At 33.8% G+C, this 16,321-nt stretch overlaps 4 protein-coding genes across 6 annotated transcripts in view; 1 reads left to right on the forward strand and 3 right to left on the reverse strand.

Annotated features, from left to right (window-relative positions):
* Positions 1–91: 91 nt before the first annotated feature.
* On the reverse strand, positions 92–4,490 carry LOC111714748 (28S ribosomal protein S35, mitochondrial). Its single transcript, XM_023489928.1, has 7 exons — positions 4,404–4,490; positions 3,989–4,050; positions 3,829–3,886; positions 3,440–3,630; positions 3,115–3,282; positions 1,707–1,846; positions 92–425 (listed from the first exon to the last, which is right to left on the reverse strand). The coding sequence occupies exons 1-7, from the start codon at positions 4,471–4,473 to the stop codon at positions 107–109; spliced, it is 1,008 nt and encodes a 335-aa protein (XP_023345696.1). The 5' UTR covers positions 4,474–4,490; the 3' UTR covers positions 92–106.
* On the reverse strand, positions 4,478–6,134 carry LOC111714759 (NADH dehydrogenase [ubiquinone] iron-sulfur protein 6, mitochondrial). The gene is made up of 3 exons (XM_023489949.1): positions 5,972–6,134; positions 5,318–5,420; positions 4,478–4,946 (listed from the first exon to the last, which is right to left on the reverse strand). The coding sequence occupies exons 1-3, from the start codon at positions 6,112–6,114 to the stop codon at positions 4,824–4,826; spliced, it is 369 nt and encodes a 122-aa protein (XP_023345717.1). The 5' UTR covers positions 6,115–6,134; the 3' UTR covers positions 4,478–4,823.
* A 226-nt stretch (positions 6,135–6,360) lies between these two features.
* LOC111714740 (vacuolar protein sorting-associated protein 33A) overlaps positions 6,361–16,321 on the reverse strand; it is a 12,987-nt gene continuing 3,026 nt past the window's right edge. The window contains exons 6-17 of one of the 2 annotated variants that reach the window (XM_023489919.1): positions 15,775–15,815; positions 15,254–15,350; positions 14,940–15,012; positions 14,210–14,487; positions 13,190–13,317; positions 12,029–12,111; positions 11,798–11,898; positions 11,449–11,538; positions 11,254–11,349; positions 8,124–8,219; positions 7,148–7,219; positions 6,361–6,480 (exon numbers count right to left, since the gene is read on the reverse strand). In XM_023489919.1, coding sequence (XP_023345687.1) covers positions 6,379–6,480; positions 7,148–7,219; positions 8,124–8,219; positions 11,254–11,349; positions 11,449–11,538; positions 11,798–11,898; positions 12,029–12,111; positions 13,190–13,317; positions 14,210–14,487; positions 14,940–15,012; positions 15,254–15,350; positions 15,775–15,815 — 1,257 coding nt within the window. In that variant the 3' untranslated portion in view covers positions 6,361–6,378. Of the gene's footprint in view, positions 6,481–7,147; positions 7,220–8,123; positions 8,220–11,253; positions 11,350–11,448; positions 11,539–11,797; positions 11,899–12,028; positions 12,112–13,120; positions 13,318–14,209; positions 14,488–14,939; positions 15,013–15,253; positions 15,351–15,774; positions 15,816–16,321 lie in introns of both variants that reach the window. The other variant, XM_023489909.1, reaches the window with a different exon arrangement.
* Positions 8,937–10,741, forward strand: LOC111714761 (uncharacterized). Of its 2 annotated transcripts, none has more exons than XM_023489963.1 (6): positions 8,937–9,009; positions 9,167–9,204; positions 9,285–9,357; positions 9,591–9,649; positions 9,942–10,017; positions 10,545–10,741. In XM_023489963.1, the coding sequence occupies exons 1-6, from the start codon at positions 9,004–9,006 to the stop codon at positions 10,653–10,655; spliced, it is 363 nt and encodes a 120-aa protein (XP_023345731.1). In that variant the 5' UTR covers positions 8,937–9,003; the 3' UTR covers positions 10,656–10,741. The 2 variants fall into 2 exon arrangements, with proteins under 2 accessions (XP_023345731.1, XP_023345738.1); XM_023489970.1 differs by having other exon boundaries at positions 10,548–10,741.

The raw sequence follows: 16,321 nt of genomic DNA on the forward strand, positions 1-16,321 counted from the left end.
TACGTACCTGAGGTCGTGAAGTAATAAAAATATTTACATATACCAAGTAAACATGTACTCTTTTATGTACAAAATGTAGAGAAGACGAACATAAGTTGAGAAAAGTTTAATTACTAACAATCTGCGGTATAACAGTAGTGGGGGGCAGCTCCAGTAATTTCCGAGCAGATTCTTTATACTCCCTCAAGGTATCCTCATCCTCTCCGTCATTCAAGATCTTCTGGATAGTGGAGGTGAACTCGTCCAACTCCTCCTTTTCAACCTGGAACTCCTCCTTGTCCAGGTACTCCTTCTGTTCCCAGGGTTCGACCTTCCAGGACTCGTAGTAGAGAGCAGTGAGAAGGTATTGTGAGTACTCCAGGTTCTGACCTCTGTACGGGCATCTATCTGTAGTTAGAGTAACTTCATCCGACTCATGGTCATACCTTAACATCAGATTTATAAATTCTAATTGATATTTGCATCTTGCATCCACACAGATATGTGGATGGTGGTGCTAGTGGGGTCNACAAAAGACTTCAAACAGTTATTCAGAAGGATTCCCAAATGAATTTAAAAATTCCAAGAAAATACGTGAAAACGCAACTTATTGATTAAATGGATATTTGCAATTATAATTAGAGTCCAGGCTAGTGTTTGTTTACGAAACTTTACAAAATAACCGATAAATCTTAAAATAAGAAAGAAGGAATATGGAGAAATTCTACCTTGTTAGATAGGGTTCTAAAGCTTTGAAATTGAATTAAAAGATAAAAAAGGTTGAAATCTCTAAGATTAATCTTGAATTTATTTTCCAAACTAAAGATTTAAGATGAGAATATTAGGACTATTAACTGTGAATAGAATTGAATCTCCGAACTTGACAACATGTTTAATCTTGACAATACAATACATTTCAGACAGCTGTACCACCCATCTTAAGATATATATATAAATATTATAATAGGAATACATTAAGATTAATAAATATAAAACTAAATATACAATAAACTATTTTGGGAACCCAGCGTGGCCCAGGTAACACTCCCACCGTTTACCCGCACATGGTCGTGAATTACGAATTTATGCTATTTTTCCCTCCTAGTATTGCACCCAATTAACTTGGAATCTCAAAATCAGACTAAGAACATAACCGTGGCTTTCCCGAATTCCCAAATAAAATTTGAGGAAAATCGGTCCAGGGGTTCCTGCGTTATGATCGGAAAAACAAACAAAAAGACAAACAGAGATTACAACAATCAAACAATCAAATTGAATTGCAAACATAACAAAGTTTCCTGGCTCGGTGTTCCTTGGAAGGGAAGGAGGACCGGGTATAATATCATATCTGTTCGGTTCTATAGTAGTATCGTGTAAGAATTCACATTATTACACGGTTCAGGAGAAGAAATATTATTTCCTTCCTAGCGTTTAAGAATGCTTATTCTTACACTGTAGGTGCAGAATTCTCATACTTAAACGCTCAGCCAGAGTAAGAACGGAAATTATTACACGGTCAGAGCGTGAAAGAATGTATGTTCTCACAAGTTTAAAGCATTAAAGAATGGAAATTATTACACTAGTTGAAGAATATTCATTCTTACACGCGCGCTCCTTATATTGATCTTTTCAACATAGATCAATATTGATATTAACATAATTATTTTGAACGAACTACATGCACACTCACCTTTCTTTTATATGCAAACTTAAATAATTATAATCACCTTTCTCCAACAAGACGAATAAACTTGTCCCTTGAGTGCTTGTCTAATGTGAGAGATGAAAGTTTGAACCTGAGAACAACAATACGAGACCGTTTATCTCGAACAGAAGAGTTAGAGTTTAGATAGTTACTCGTTATAACCTGAAATTAATAGAATCTTAAACCTTTATAAAAGAGCGTTCAAAAACAGGAAATTTATTGTAAAAAACCTTTATAAAAGAGCGTTCAAAAACAGGAAAACAAATTATATGAGTCTACGTTCAAAAATAGAACCGGCTGCTATTAATATTGAAAGAGATATTACAAAATGTCTTACTTGACACGGGTTCTTTATTGTATAAAACCTTTATAAAAAGAGCATTCAAAAACAGGGAACTAATTGTATAAAACCTTTATAAAAAAGCGTTCAAAAACAGGGAACTAATTGTATAAACCCTTTATAAAAGAGCGTTCAAAAACAGGGACCTAATTGTATAAAACCTTTATAAAAGAGTGTTCAAAAACAGTGCACTTATTGTATAAAACCTTTATAAAAGAGCGTTCAAAAACAGGGAACTAATTGTAAAAAACCTTTATAAAAGACTGTTCAAAACAGGAAATTTATTGTATAAAACCTTTATAAAAGAGTGTTCAAAAACAGGGAACTAATTGTATAAAACCTTTATAAAAGAGAGTTCAAAAACAGGGAACTAATTGTATAAAACCTTTATAAAAGAGCGTTCAAAAACAGGGAACTAATTGTATAAAACCTTTATAAAAGTTCAAAAACAGGGAACTAATTTTATAAAACCTTTATAAAAGAGCGTTCAAAAACAGGAAATTAATTGTGTAAAACCTTTATAAAAGAGCGTTAAAAAACAGGGAATTAATTCTATAAAACCTTTATAAAAGAAAGTTCAAAAACAACTAATTTTATAAAACCTTTACAAAAGAGAGTTAAACAAAACAGCTTGAAGATTTTCTTTGATCAACCCGATATTACCTTTGTGAAAAATCATTAACAAGTTTATGCTTAGAGCAATCAACATATGTGGCCTGGTTTCTTGGAAATGCCAAATTGTGGGCTTCATTTAACTATCTTTTAAATATACAGAGGAATGAAGCCTTGAATTCATCTTAAAAATAAAACAAAAATGATCAAATATAAAAAATCTCTTTAATTCTTTACGACATAAAGAAGGTAGATAACATGTTTAAATGCTTTCTTTAATACGATTTCTCGACCCAGTACCCACCCACCCCCATAACACTGTTAACAAACATACTTAAGGTTTATTTTAAGCTGAGCCAATTCAATTAGAAAATAAAAAAAAGGTTTTAATTAAAGATATAATTTACCAATAAAAATTCGAGAAGTTTAACTTTTTAAAGGATTATCTCGAAATCCTCCTCCAAAGTCCTCCTCCTACCTGTATCGGGAAATGTTCTTGTATCTGTTCCTCTGTGTTTAACTCTACCGGCCAAGGTGTACAAAACTTTTTAATTGCCGCGCAATGTTTTTTAACAACTGGTGGGGTTAAGTGCAAGAAATTAGGGATTTTCATCAGCTCCAGGTTGGCGTATTTAGACGGAACCGTCTGAAAAAAAGAAAATGCATTTCGATATATTTTACTTGTGGAACAGAGCGGCAAAATTTATATACGTTATCAAAGACAATTTCCAGAGTCCACATCTAATGTCTATGTTTATTTGGACACATTGTATCTTTTTAATTAATCTTTTTAAATAGCTCACCTGACTTTTGATCTGTACGACTCCCTGTCGGAGCGGGAGCGGAACTACCGCCGGATGAAATGTTCTTGGGGCGGGCCAGACACTCCCCCAATCCTGATCAGGTTTCATCTCAGTGTGTCGCGGCGGGCCGTGCTTGTCGAAATTCGGTCGCTTCAAGTTGTCTCGTCGAAACTCGTTCGACTTTGGTCGACCTGAAATAAAATTCTCGAGTAGAAGTAAATATTTTCTTTTCAGATCAAATCTTATTTTGAAGGATGTGCTGCGACAATGAAATATAATTTATAGCTTCATAAAAGTCTTGGTATACTGCCAATAAACTTCTATAGAAACGACTTCAATTATCCTTCTCATTTTCAACATTTTTCTAATTTCTTAAAAAATATAATTACCTATATCTAAAACTCTAAAAACTCCATTTCTTTCCTCCTCTAGAATAGTGGCAGCGTCCTAATATTGGAGTATAAATCAACGGCCTCAGTTTTAACGTTAAAAGTAAAATATTGCAAAGATTTAATGTTTGTGGTTTGGGCCAATTTTACAAATCCATTCCTTTTTAAATATCCCTGCACCGTCAAACTTTTTATCCCCGCCAAACTGCTTTCTCACAAAACCTTGAAATAAAGGATTAGTAAAATTATACAAAAAACAATAAATAAAATACTATATCAAAAGTTAATTTCTGAAATGAATGTTGTGGTCTTTTCTTCCCTGAATTTTTGTCAGTTAAAAACCAATGTATTAAGGCTTTTAAGAATTTCCAGACATTCCTTGTATAAAATGAAACGGCAATTATAATTAATTAAAAATATTTGAAGAAAAAAGACTATTATTTTCAAAAATGTCAGAATTGCTGTATGTGCAAGAATTTAATAAATCAAAAACAAAAAAATTGGATTGAAAATCTTAATCAAGAATCACAAACTGAAGAGTTAACGAGCTCTCCTCCTTTAAGTTTTCTACCAACCTGGAGTTGACATTGAGAGAAACCTACACCCGACCGGACTCATTCTAAACCCACGGAGAGATACTTCCATTCTCTCTGAAATATCTCTATATAATTATGTCAGTTAAGTTTGAACATACAAGAGAAAGGGAAATCTAGGATTACGAGGTTTAAGGACGGATATCTAAATCAATCCTCCGACGTGTGCAGGAGGACATATCAGAGGCCGGAGGACTTATTTGACCTCAAGTCTCCGAAATGAAAAGGATGCTCATAAACTCAAATATCCTACTCGGAAGATTAAGGAGAGATATTGACCTCAACCTCAGGTTTGAGGACAGATGTTGAGCTCAAGCCTCTGACGTTACGACCTCAAATATCCTCGATATTTAACCTAGAACTCTCCTATCTCTGATAAACTACCAGGAAGAATATTATAAACTAATGATGATGTTCTAGCTCGAATCTAAGTCCACAGTAGTTACAGGACTGAGGACCAGGTTTATCAACATTAATGAAGATTTTAGGATGCCCCAGAGCTCCACCACCACCATCACAGGACACCTAAAAAAATATATTTTTAGGTGAAAATGATTTGTGTTGGACTAAGAAATGATTTTTTGTGCGTAAAAACTAAAAACGTTCAAAAGGAAAACCAATTCAACCCTTCCCCAAAGCTTTGATTTTTATTATTTAAAGAATTTTTGAAAATATTACCCCTTAAACTAGTTTTTTAGTATAGTTTCTTTAATGATTGCACAAATTAAAAAAGTGTATATTATTTTAACTAGAAATTCAAGACTGTATTTCTGTATTTCTGATTTTAATTTGATAAATAAAAAAATAAAAACTTCAATATCTAACATATTCTCTGTCTAACTAATAATAATATGTCAAGCTTAACTCTGTTAATGAGAAGGAATGAAATTATTTACCACGCGTGAGTGAACTTTAGTAACCGGGGTTTTAGCAATAAGGTCAATGGCCCAGGCCTCGTTGGTTTGTTTCTTCAGGCCGGTCACATCAAACCTCACGTTTCTGAAAGAACAACATTATTTAGGCTAGCTGAATTGCCCGTTGTTGCCCAGGTTACACACAGTTACTACTGCAGTTTACCCGCCTTTGATCTTAAATCATGATTTTAGCAGTGCCCGGGATTGCCGTGCAATATGAAGACGACGTTTTATCCATCTTAAAATTTATTTGATGTTGTTATGAAGCTAATTGTTTTGCCATTGATAATTTATTAGTTAAGCTAATTAATTAGGTCTGTATGCACTTCTGTGTTTTGTGTTCATTGGACTACAGGGTTTCCCACAAAGGATCAGACTTTAGAGACGACTGTAGGGAATTTACACCGTCCGTTTTCGTATATTCATGATTCCCGCGATTATAAACTTATTTTTTTGTGCAAAATTATTGAATAAGACCGTACTCCAGACATAAGACTTAATTTAACCTTGAACCGACATACGTGAGGAGTTTCAGGTCGTCTTTACAGTCTCATCCTTTGTGGGTAACCCTGTGTTTAAATCATACTGGAGTCCAACAATCGTCTTCCTATTCCACATTGTATATTGTATATTTACCTTACGTCATTAGCTTCAAACGTTTGTCCTGTGTGCGTAGGAGTATCATGATGAGAAACAGAGCAGGAAAATGCACGCACGGAGCGCTGGCTAAGCGCACGTCCCACCCGGGAGATTGAAATCATATTTTCTGCAATATTCATTTTATAGATAGGTTACACAAAATGCAATCAGATCACAATCTTTTCAAAAATGTTATGGACATGAAAAATAAAAGTTTCAACAAAATATTATAAATAAATAAATTTATAGAATTTTCTCCATTATCAGTTAGAATGGAGGGTTTTTTCGTTCCTTGGCCATCATTGTGGAAAGCAAACCTCTAGCGTTCTTCATAATGCATTTGTTGCAGGATCATCCTTAATCATGATCCGGAGAAGGACGAATCAAATATCTCCGGTTTTAGCTCAGAACAGTGGGGTTTGTATCTCCGTCTCTAGGGAGTGTATGAACCCTGTTCCAGTAATTATATTTGTGGTTACAATCAGATATTCAACACTACTTTCCTCCTGAAAGTACAAAACTAGAATTAAAAATAATTTCTACATTTTCAGTTATATGTTTCTGTTTGAAAATATATAGAATAAAAACAGGTACCAAATTTAAGGAACAGAGCGTAGTAGTTGAACTGAGTGGACAAAGCTGAACCACTTTTCTTGAACAAGATAAGTGGTTCAGCTTAGCCAACGTACTTAAACTATTTCTTGCTATTAATAAGATTTTGTCACAGTAACATTTAACGTTAAAATATTGGACTTTTTTTCATCAATTTAAAACCATAACTCCTAATCAATCTTAAATGGGCTGAAGTCTCATAAATCTCAAAGTACACCGGCCCTGATGATCTGGAAGTTTTTTTTTAACTAATCTTGATACTAGATACAAGGACAGGCTGATATTTTATAACCTTGCTTTCTACCATCATTAGCATTTAGATCGAAAATCTGTCTGTAACAAAGCATTAACACTACCAAGAAATGTTTTATTTATTTATTTAGAGAAACCTACAAAACTTCCACTAAAGGTTGATGCAGTTTTTAAGAGGAATAAAAACTCAGTTACCGATTTCAAATGAATAAAGTATTTTTAGAGGTTCCCGGTAACAACACTTTTTCTCGCTAATGAAAACCGCAATTTGAGACTTCTCCCACTTGTTATTTTATTTGTTAGACTGACCTGTTGTGAGAGAAACCGCAGAGCAGCCACCTCGGCCATTGTGCACCCACCAACAAACATTACCAAAACAATCTAGAAATTCAATCTTTTAGTGTTTTTCCGACATTTCTTATTTTTGAGAGCTGTATCTTTTCAAAGAGGAAATTTCTTTTAAAGAGACTGTAGAAGTAATTTAAAGTGAGTCTACATTTATAGAATGGCATGTTCGAGCTAGAACGGTACCCTTAAAAGCTTTTCTCTTTGATTATTTTTTATTAAGGCTTGCCCTTTCTCTTTCTCTTGCGGGTGGACGCTACAAACAACTTTTCAAGCTAGAAAAACGAAGATATCTTTTCATTGATCAGATCAAGTTTTCAGGTGTGCCCAAATTTGTATGGAGGGTTCTTTGGAATTACATTAACAGTCCCCTTAAACTTTGAAAACATGATAATAGAACGTCATCTTACAAGGTACAATATTTTCTGAGGTCTTTTCATATCTTTTTTAAACCTTTTTTGGTCGAAAATGGTTTTTAAATTAAATAAGATGAAGGATATGCATGAATCTTAAACCTGTCAATTGTTTTTTAAAGTAAAAAATCTGAATTTAATTTAATTTATCTACTTGTAATATGTATGAATTTAAAATCGAATAATACCTTTGCTAAAAATTTAACAATTAAATATTTTTGTATTTTTTGGCGAATAAATTAAAGAGTTTACCAAGAATTTACAAAGCCCAATAGATCTCCCTTTAACATCACTTTCCTTCTATCTGAGAATATCATGTTCTCACAGTACTATTCAGTAAATTAAGTTTAATTAACCCTCTGAGCTGACACCAATTCACATTTTCAATTTGTCCCGGAATTCATTAAATTAGAATAAGACTGAATTAAATATTCAAAGTTAGCATCCTAGAATAGATTATGAAAATACAGGATACACATGAATAACATTTTCAAAATGAATTTTTATTTAAAAAGATGAGTTTTTACCTTTCCCTGTTCTGTAGTCCTATGATGGTTTCTGATTGCTCCATTCAATTGCTGAGTATCTTCAAAACTAGGTCCAGGAAGCATATCCAGCACATCCTGCACAGAGTTCAGTATTTATTTAAGAAATCTTTTAAATTCAGTGGAGATCTTTGTTGAAGTGTAAATCGACCGTATAAGTTTTTAACTTTATCAATTCATTTTTTTTTATTTTTTTTTATGAAACAAAAGCCTATCATTGTCAGAGGTCTGCCATGAGTAATCCAGTTTCCATTGTGAGGAGGGTGAAAACCCAGTTTATGGTATTTGATTTAAAGTCTATTGAAGGCTCTGTTCCCCCTTAAAACCTGTATCAGCGTGTACTTCATCCCTGATGTTTTGAGTTTCTGTATTCCTTCTGTATTCATCTTTATTACTATATCTTCTTCGGGATTAGTCACGCTTTCCACTCAGTTGTGGAGAGAAGTGTCCTTGCTATCTAGATAATAACATAAACTGGGTTTTCACCATCCTCAAAATGGAAACTGGATTACTCATACAACGCACATAGCGCCCTTTCTCTCAACAGGCTTAGAAAGCTCTGCTGACACCCTTCCTCTGGGAGGTTCGGATACACACTAAATCGACCGTATAAGTAATATATGAAATAAATAAAATCTTTGAAGAAATCATATGTTGACTAAACTGCCCATATTTGCCAAGTTTCACGTTTGGAATCAAAAGGAACAAAAAAGGTCAATGCATTTTTCATTTTCCATTTTTAATTCTGATTTTTGTCAATGTTCGAAACTGCAAGAATTATTGAAATTCGCAAAATAATTTGGAAAAATCCGCAATAGCATTTCCTACTCGCACCCGAGAATCAACGTTCTAGGAATACGCCATGAGTGTAAGTATTCATTTTTTATATGTTTAGCAAGGTAAAATACTTCAAATTAAATTACTTTTGTTAAAGATTATTTGTTACGACATTTTGGCGAAATATTTAATTTCACCTACATGGAGATAAGTAAAAAAACCTTTATCCAAGAAAATGTTTATTTAAGGAGAAACAGACAGTTGGAAAAGAAGCAAGTGATGCATAGTAAGGAGTTTAAAAACTATTAAGCCTTTTATTTTGAACTCATTCTGGAAACTTCAATTTTTTTAACATAATCTTTTTAGCACGGGCATAGCTTCTGCCGTGGAAGATGCCGCTGATCAAGGATATAAAGCGATAAAATCTTCTCTGTCTAAGGTAACCACTAACCATGACACTAACCATGGCACGCTCAGCGAAAAGATTTAACAACTAACTTCAAATATCAACCAAGAAACCAAAACAAGATTTCGAGTAGAGAAGCGTTTTAATTCAATTGAAAACTGATTGTTTCAAATTCAGGTTTTGAACATTTAATTCTGTCAAATCGTTAAATCCATACATTTGTTTTTTAATTTTTAAATTTTAAAATATTTAACTATTTTCTCTAGAGTATGGAGGCTGTCGAAGTAGCTCAGACGGAGGTTAAAAGTTGGTGGTCTACTTACAAGTAAGGATTTAAACAATTACATACTTCAAACTTTGTTCCCAGTTAATCTACATGTCTAAAGAAAAACTAGTTGCATTTATTTAATAAAATACACAGGGCTCGGAGAGAACAACTACCAAACTTTATTATTTGAAAATCATATTTTTGGACTCGCAATTAGTTTGGAAACAAAGTTCAAATCCTACAATCCAGAACAGATAATACAGAAAGTTCCAATAAGCATATTAATAAGTGAAACTTCTTCACTATCGCAAGTTTAAATATAATAGGTAATTATTAATAATTATTCCAGGGAACCCTTGGTGTCTGGTTTTATTTTGACAGTTATTATATCTGGACTGTTGTACTGGAGGTATACTACAGACAAGGTAACAATCCGTAGAAAATACATGTGAAAGTATCTAATCATTTACGTACATCTTGATGTTGTTATACCAGTGGTTATAACAGTAGTTAAACAATTAACTTACAAAAATAAAATGGGTCGGTGTAAAGTGTACAATTGCTGAGTTCCATGTTTCATGGGACTGTTTAAAATTTCACCCCTATTCTGGAGTTTTATGGGTTCTACTATATTGTGTGTATCTTTAATGAATATAATTTTTAATTTTGTTAATTATATCTTTAATAAATATCATTTTTAATTATAATGAAACTTCATTTAAAAAGTGCTATTAACAATTCACAAGGATTCCCTTTCGGTCTCAGTATCTGAGTATCACAGAGAATCTTTTTAGTTTTAAAAAATCATGTCAATAAGCTTGGGCACGGATTTCCTAGAATGTAACTCGTAGATTTAAAAAGCTGAGACGATCAAGAAAATTACTTTTGTTTAATTTGAGGGTCGCGTAAAATAATTAATAATGTTAATAAAAATATAAAAATATTCGTCTATAAGGGACGGTTCCAGGAGGAAGATTCTGAAGACGACGAGGATGAAAGTGATGAAGAAGATATCTGGGAGGACAAGCATGTCGCACCATTGTCTAAGAAGTCTAAGAAGTGAACAAGAAAAAAATTTCAGATTCGGCAGAAATGAAAAAAACTTAGCAACTTTTTATTCGTAATAAATTCGATACATAATTTTCTTAACAGTGTTTTACTCTTCTATTATTAGTTGTTTCGCACCATTTTCAGGGCATGGTTCATATTTTAAANCCCCCCCCCCCCCCCGGCCCACTAACCTCTCTAATGATACTTAAACTGAAAGCAATTTGCACAGCTCTAAATACACCAGCTTTCAATAAGATGAATGTTTGAGTCAGTTAATATCATTTCTCATTTCCATAATTAATACTTCATTTTCAATTTCAAATATCACATCATTTAGAGACCAATAGTGAAACATTGATAGCATATAGATAGGATGAGGTGGATTTTTCTAGGATTAATGTATAATATACTTCTGCTTTTCAAACACCAGAAACCAATTTCATATGACATCTATGACATTCTAATTTTGATCAGAGCTTTGAATAATTATTAATTATTCTGCTCAAAATCATAAAATTCTGCAATCATAATTCAATATTATAACTAAGTTCTAAAACTCGATTATGTCTATATACTTTCAAAATCTGAAACAAAAGAGAATTTGTACTGACCCGTATATTTCTCCAGCCAGGTTTCTCCAGGTGTTGAACCAACCTAACAGACAGAGGAGCGTAGACACTGTGCACATACGCAATATCCGTCGGATTCTAAATAAATATACACAAATCAAATTAGAGATTTAGGGTAGTTCTACTTCTGTTTCTCCAAAACTGATTGACCGGACTATTATTGTCATTTCTCTGTACCTGTTCATCCACAATGTCGGAGATAAGATTAAGACGTTTTCTGAGAGCTCCAAAGGTTTTCTGCCCGGAGTTAAGAGTTATCAATCCCGCCTTTTTAGAAATATCGTAAAATAGTTTAGTGCCAAGTAGACGAATTAAAGTTTTGAAAATAACAATTAATGTTTAAGAATTTGTTAGAGCTTAGAATATTTAATATGAAAAAATGGATTCTTTATACTAAAAACAAGTGTGTGGTAGAAATTAAAAATCTTATATTTGAAAGAAAAATTGACATTAGTTTAATATATTACACTTGTTTTGAAAGAATATGTGACACAAGTTTTGAAAAGATATGGAAGATAAAACAAACCTTTTCTAAGTTTTCAAACGTAAGAAGATGTTGATAACCATAGGTCTGCAAAACCAATTTCTTATACATGTCCAGCAGTTTAGGTTTCAGTCCAGAGCTAACTAAATACAATCTATAAATTTCAAATATGTATTCAATGTTGAAATGCGTTAGAGATATTGTTATATGACATAAACGCCACCTTAAGGTTTTTGTAAAGATTGGTTTATGGTTCTATCAAATATTTGTTACCTAAACTTTGCATTGCTATCAGCCTAAGTAGTTTTCTAAAAGGATATTCTTTACAAGCTAAATCCTCTATGGCTTCTAGATACCTGGAAAATAGGGAATACTTTAAAATATTTGATTTATTTTTCTTTCATATTTTTCTTACTGTACTAAGGGTCCCAAAAAAGGATGATTTGAGACTTTTTTGCTTTAATTCTCCAATTTGTAACAAAGAATTAAATTCTGAAGAGTCATTTTCTCTGTTATAGAGAGGGTAAATATTTTTGATTATGTTTCACCCTTATGATTCTTTCTTTGAAGTTTGAGACACACATAGTTGGTTTAAAACTGTTACCGAATTTAATTCTTAATATCATCGTACGGGTTTAAATGTCGAATGGATAAACAATGAGAAGCTATGAACTAAGCCTGATTGGGTTACCGTAGCTGAGTAGTTCCTGATCTATTTCTAGGGTGGAGAGGGACACAAACATAACCTGTCTGAGTTCAAAGGATGAGTATCTCCTGTTTATCTCTAGGGAGGAGAGAGAATAAAAACTAAACCTGTCTGAGTTCACGTAGCTGAGTATCCCCTGTTTTATCTCTAGGGTGGAGAAAGAATAAAAACTAAACCTGTCTGAGTTCACGTAGCTGAGTATCTCCTGTTCTATCTCTATGGTGGAGAGAGAATAAAAACTAAACCTGTCTGAGTTCACGTAGCAGAGTATCTACTGTTCTATCTCTATGGTGGAGAGAGAATAAAAACTAAACCTGTCTGAGTTCACGTAGCAGAGTATCTACTGTTCTATCTCTAGGGTGGAGAGAGAATAAAAACTAAACCTGTCTGAGTTCACGTAGCTGAGTATCTCCTGTTCTATCTCTAGGGTTGAGAGAGAATAAAAACGATACCTGTCTGAGTTCACGTAGCTGAGTATCTCCTGTTCTATCTCTAGGGTGGAGAGAGAATAAAAACAAAACCTGTCTGAGTTAACGTAGCTGAGTATCTCCTGTTCTATCTCTAGGGTGGAGAGAGAATAAAAACTAAACCTGTCTGAGTTAACGTAGCTGAGTATCTCCTGTTCTATCTCTGGGGTGGAGAGAGAATAAAAACTAAACCTGTCTGAGTTCACGTAGCTGAGTATCTCCTGTTCTATCTCTAAGGTGGAGAGAGAATAAAAACGAAACCTGTCTGAGTTTACGTAGCTGAGTATCTCCTGTTCTATCTCTAGGGTGGAGAGGAACTCGTCACTATCTATTTTCTCCTTGACTAGTTCAGCAATAGAGGTGTGAGTCACTAGGGATTGTTTCGCAGCCTAGGGAATAAGTATTTCAAAAAGGAAATGTGAACTTATTTCAAAATAGATGAAAAAATCTGCGTTTGAAAATGTTCAGACAAAAATAATACAGCTCTGTTTTAAAAATAAGAGAAATCTTGTTCTTTTACATAAAAGTAATAATAGACATACTGCTGCTGAGATGAAAACTCCTGTTCTTTGACGAAACATTGTAAACTATGCTACTACTCCTATTCTCTGAGAGAACAATGTAAAATCTATAAATTCTGTTTATTATCTTCATATTTGTACAAAGAGGACAAAACTTTTGTATTCAAAACCCGAGTCTTCAATCCTCAGACGGTTTCTATCCTTGGACGCTGAATACATCTTAAATCCTATCCTAATTTTTCCCGGAAAAAAACTTAAATTCTTTAGATAAAAAATATAAACTGTGGATATTCGCAAATTTCGAAGCTCAGCGCTATCTCAAACAAAAGTTTCCCTCTCAGGTTTTATCCAGGTTGTAAATATAAAAGGAATATAAAATCTAGTTCCTGTTAAAAAACAAATCCTTCACTATTCCTGCCATCTTCCTTACTAAATCTGTAATTTATCCAACTTTAAAGAAACACATTAATCAGATCTTGAAAGAAATGTCCATCCATGCAAAATATTCATTTTCTAATTTATTAATATAATTCTTAAGTTTTAGGCTCGACAAAATGTGAACAGTTCTATTCCAACATATGAATATTGTACAAAACACGAATTACTGCTGCAACGTTTTTTTCTAGAAACGAATAAGTAAGAAATCACATTAGAAAAAGGGTATTTTATACTAACTGCAATATCTGAGACATTGCTTTAGAAGTCTTGAAGTTAAAACTTAAGTTCTATATAAATCTAAAAAGTGGGTTTCTCAAGTTACCTGCATCGATGGCAGTTTCTGGACGAACTTCTTCATGTCTCGAACCGTCTTCGCTTCATGCCGTTCCTCGAACTGTGCCGAAATATTTCGAGCTTTCCTGCTCAAGGTTGGTCCCACAGCGTTGAAGTTCAAACCTCTAATCTCCGAGTAGAGATCCTCACACGAGGAGAGAGATATTTGCTCTGTATCTCCGGAACCTTCTCCAATCATTTCAGAGAATTTCTCCGCTGGAAGTCGAACCGAGCTCTGCTGTATACCGAACAATTCGTCAATTAAACCTAGAGATTAAAATAAATATGTATATCGGTTGTCGAGCTGTTTGACGTTTGTGCCTAATAATTATATAAACGGATGAATTTCTCTTGCAATCAAGACACGTGTTTTCTACCGCATATAGGACCAACTTGGGCGTTTAACAAACCAACTTTGACGTCGTGACATCAAAAGACGTTGTTATCTAGACGCCGGAGTTTAAATGAAGTCGGTATGCCCACATTATCAAGAGCATCCAGGATAAGGACGCCCAGAAGGACGCCCAGAAGGACGCACATTGAGGACACCAAGAATGACGCAAGTGTGACATTCTTCCATATATAAATTGAAGCTTTCAAAACAAATAGACAATGGTCACAGATTTAATAAAAACAAAATGCTTTAACTATTATTGGTAAGACAGAAGAAAAAACATAAAAAAGTTTTCCTTTGATAAAGAATGTTGAAAATTAATTACCTTCATAAGTGAGTTGAGTTGGTAGGACTGAGAGTAGATCAATTGATCTATCCAGTATCACAAGGCTATCAATCTAAATAATACAACATCTTACCCAAGACTAATCTTAGATTAGTTCGTTCAAAATCATTGAAGAGGGTAGAATAAAAAAGCCGCAACAAGAGGTGTTGTGGGGATTGGCCGTGGTAGTGGCCGTGGTAGTTTTTGTAGGGAATTGAGAAAATCAATGTTGGGTAAAAAATCCCCCTTTTCCAATTAAACCCATGATACGCTAGAATCATAAGTTGGTAAACAAACTACTAATATGAACCAACCTGTGGTTTTATTGTAGATTCGTATCCCGTCATTTCTCTCTTCATACGAACCATGAGATCAAACAACTGGGTTGCCCCTGTTCCTTTACCGTATATCCTAAACATTAACACACATGACAGCTGATCAAACTATTATAATCATTTCAGAAATTTTGCCGGAAAAATTTTTCTTATATTTATCCGTTATCAGGCGCGTTTTCAGGAATTTGTCCAGGGGGGGGGGCTTAAATTTTTTTTTGCCTTTCCAGGGGGGAGGGGGACTCAGAACCCCCTGAAATCAATAGATTTCACTGGGCCAGGGGGGGGGGGAGCCCCCATAGCCTCTGTCCGTTATGTTTGTCCTATTTAACACATTTACTGAAATCAATGTTTCTCTTTTTTTAATGGTACTGCAAATTATTGCCTTCAAATTTTCTGACATAGCTCCATAAATTAATCAAATTATCCAGAACTGCAGAGTTTACTTCTGGAAATTAAGGAGGTTTATAAAATCATGTTTATCAAGAAATAATATGAGTTACCTAGGAATTGTGCCACAAACCATCTGTAATTGGGTAAGTGCCTAAACAAATAAAATGTTGAGAGGGGTTAATTATTTGTCCCCGTGACAAAACAATTGTCGAATTTGTCAGTGAGTAACAATAGCATCTTCTTAATACCATAATTCGATCACATGATTTGGAGTGAATCCCATTTCAATTGTCATCACATAATTAATGATTTATTTATAATTATCCAGGTTTATTGGGTAAATATTTAGCATCCCTATCCCCTCCCCCCCCCCGCAAAAAAACTTTAATCCTGTGTTTGAGTGACATAAACTGCTTGCAAGGTTAATGATAGTTAAACCCTGCTACCAAAACACTAAATAAAAACACAAATAAAGCTAGTAAGGGATACGGAATAATGAACTAGATCTAAGAAAGCCCTGTCTTGAAGAACCCAACCCACCCTCGACGAAATTTTGCAAATGTAATTTTTGCTTTATACGTATAGAAAACGTTTTTTGTTGCTACAATAAATTTTTTCCTTTAAAAAACACCTTATTACATTTATTTTTTACAAAGC

This window comes from Eurytemora carolleeae, unplaced genomic scaffold (assembly GCF_000591075.1).
Source record: "Eurytemora carolleeae unplaced genomic scaffold, Eaff_2.0 scaffold120, whole genome shotgun sequence".
In the NCBI taxonomy this organism is placed as follows: Eukaryota; Metazoa; Arthropoda; class Copepoda; order Calanoida; family Temoridae; genus Eurytemora; species Eurytemora carolleeae.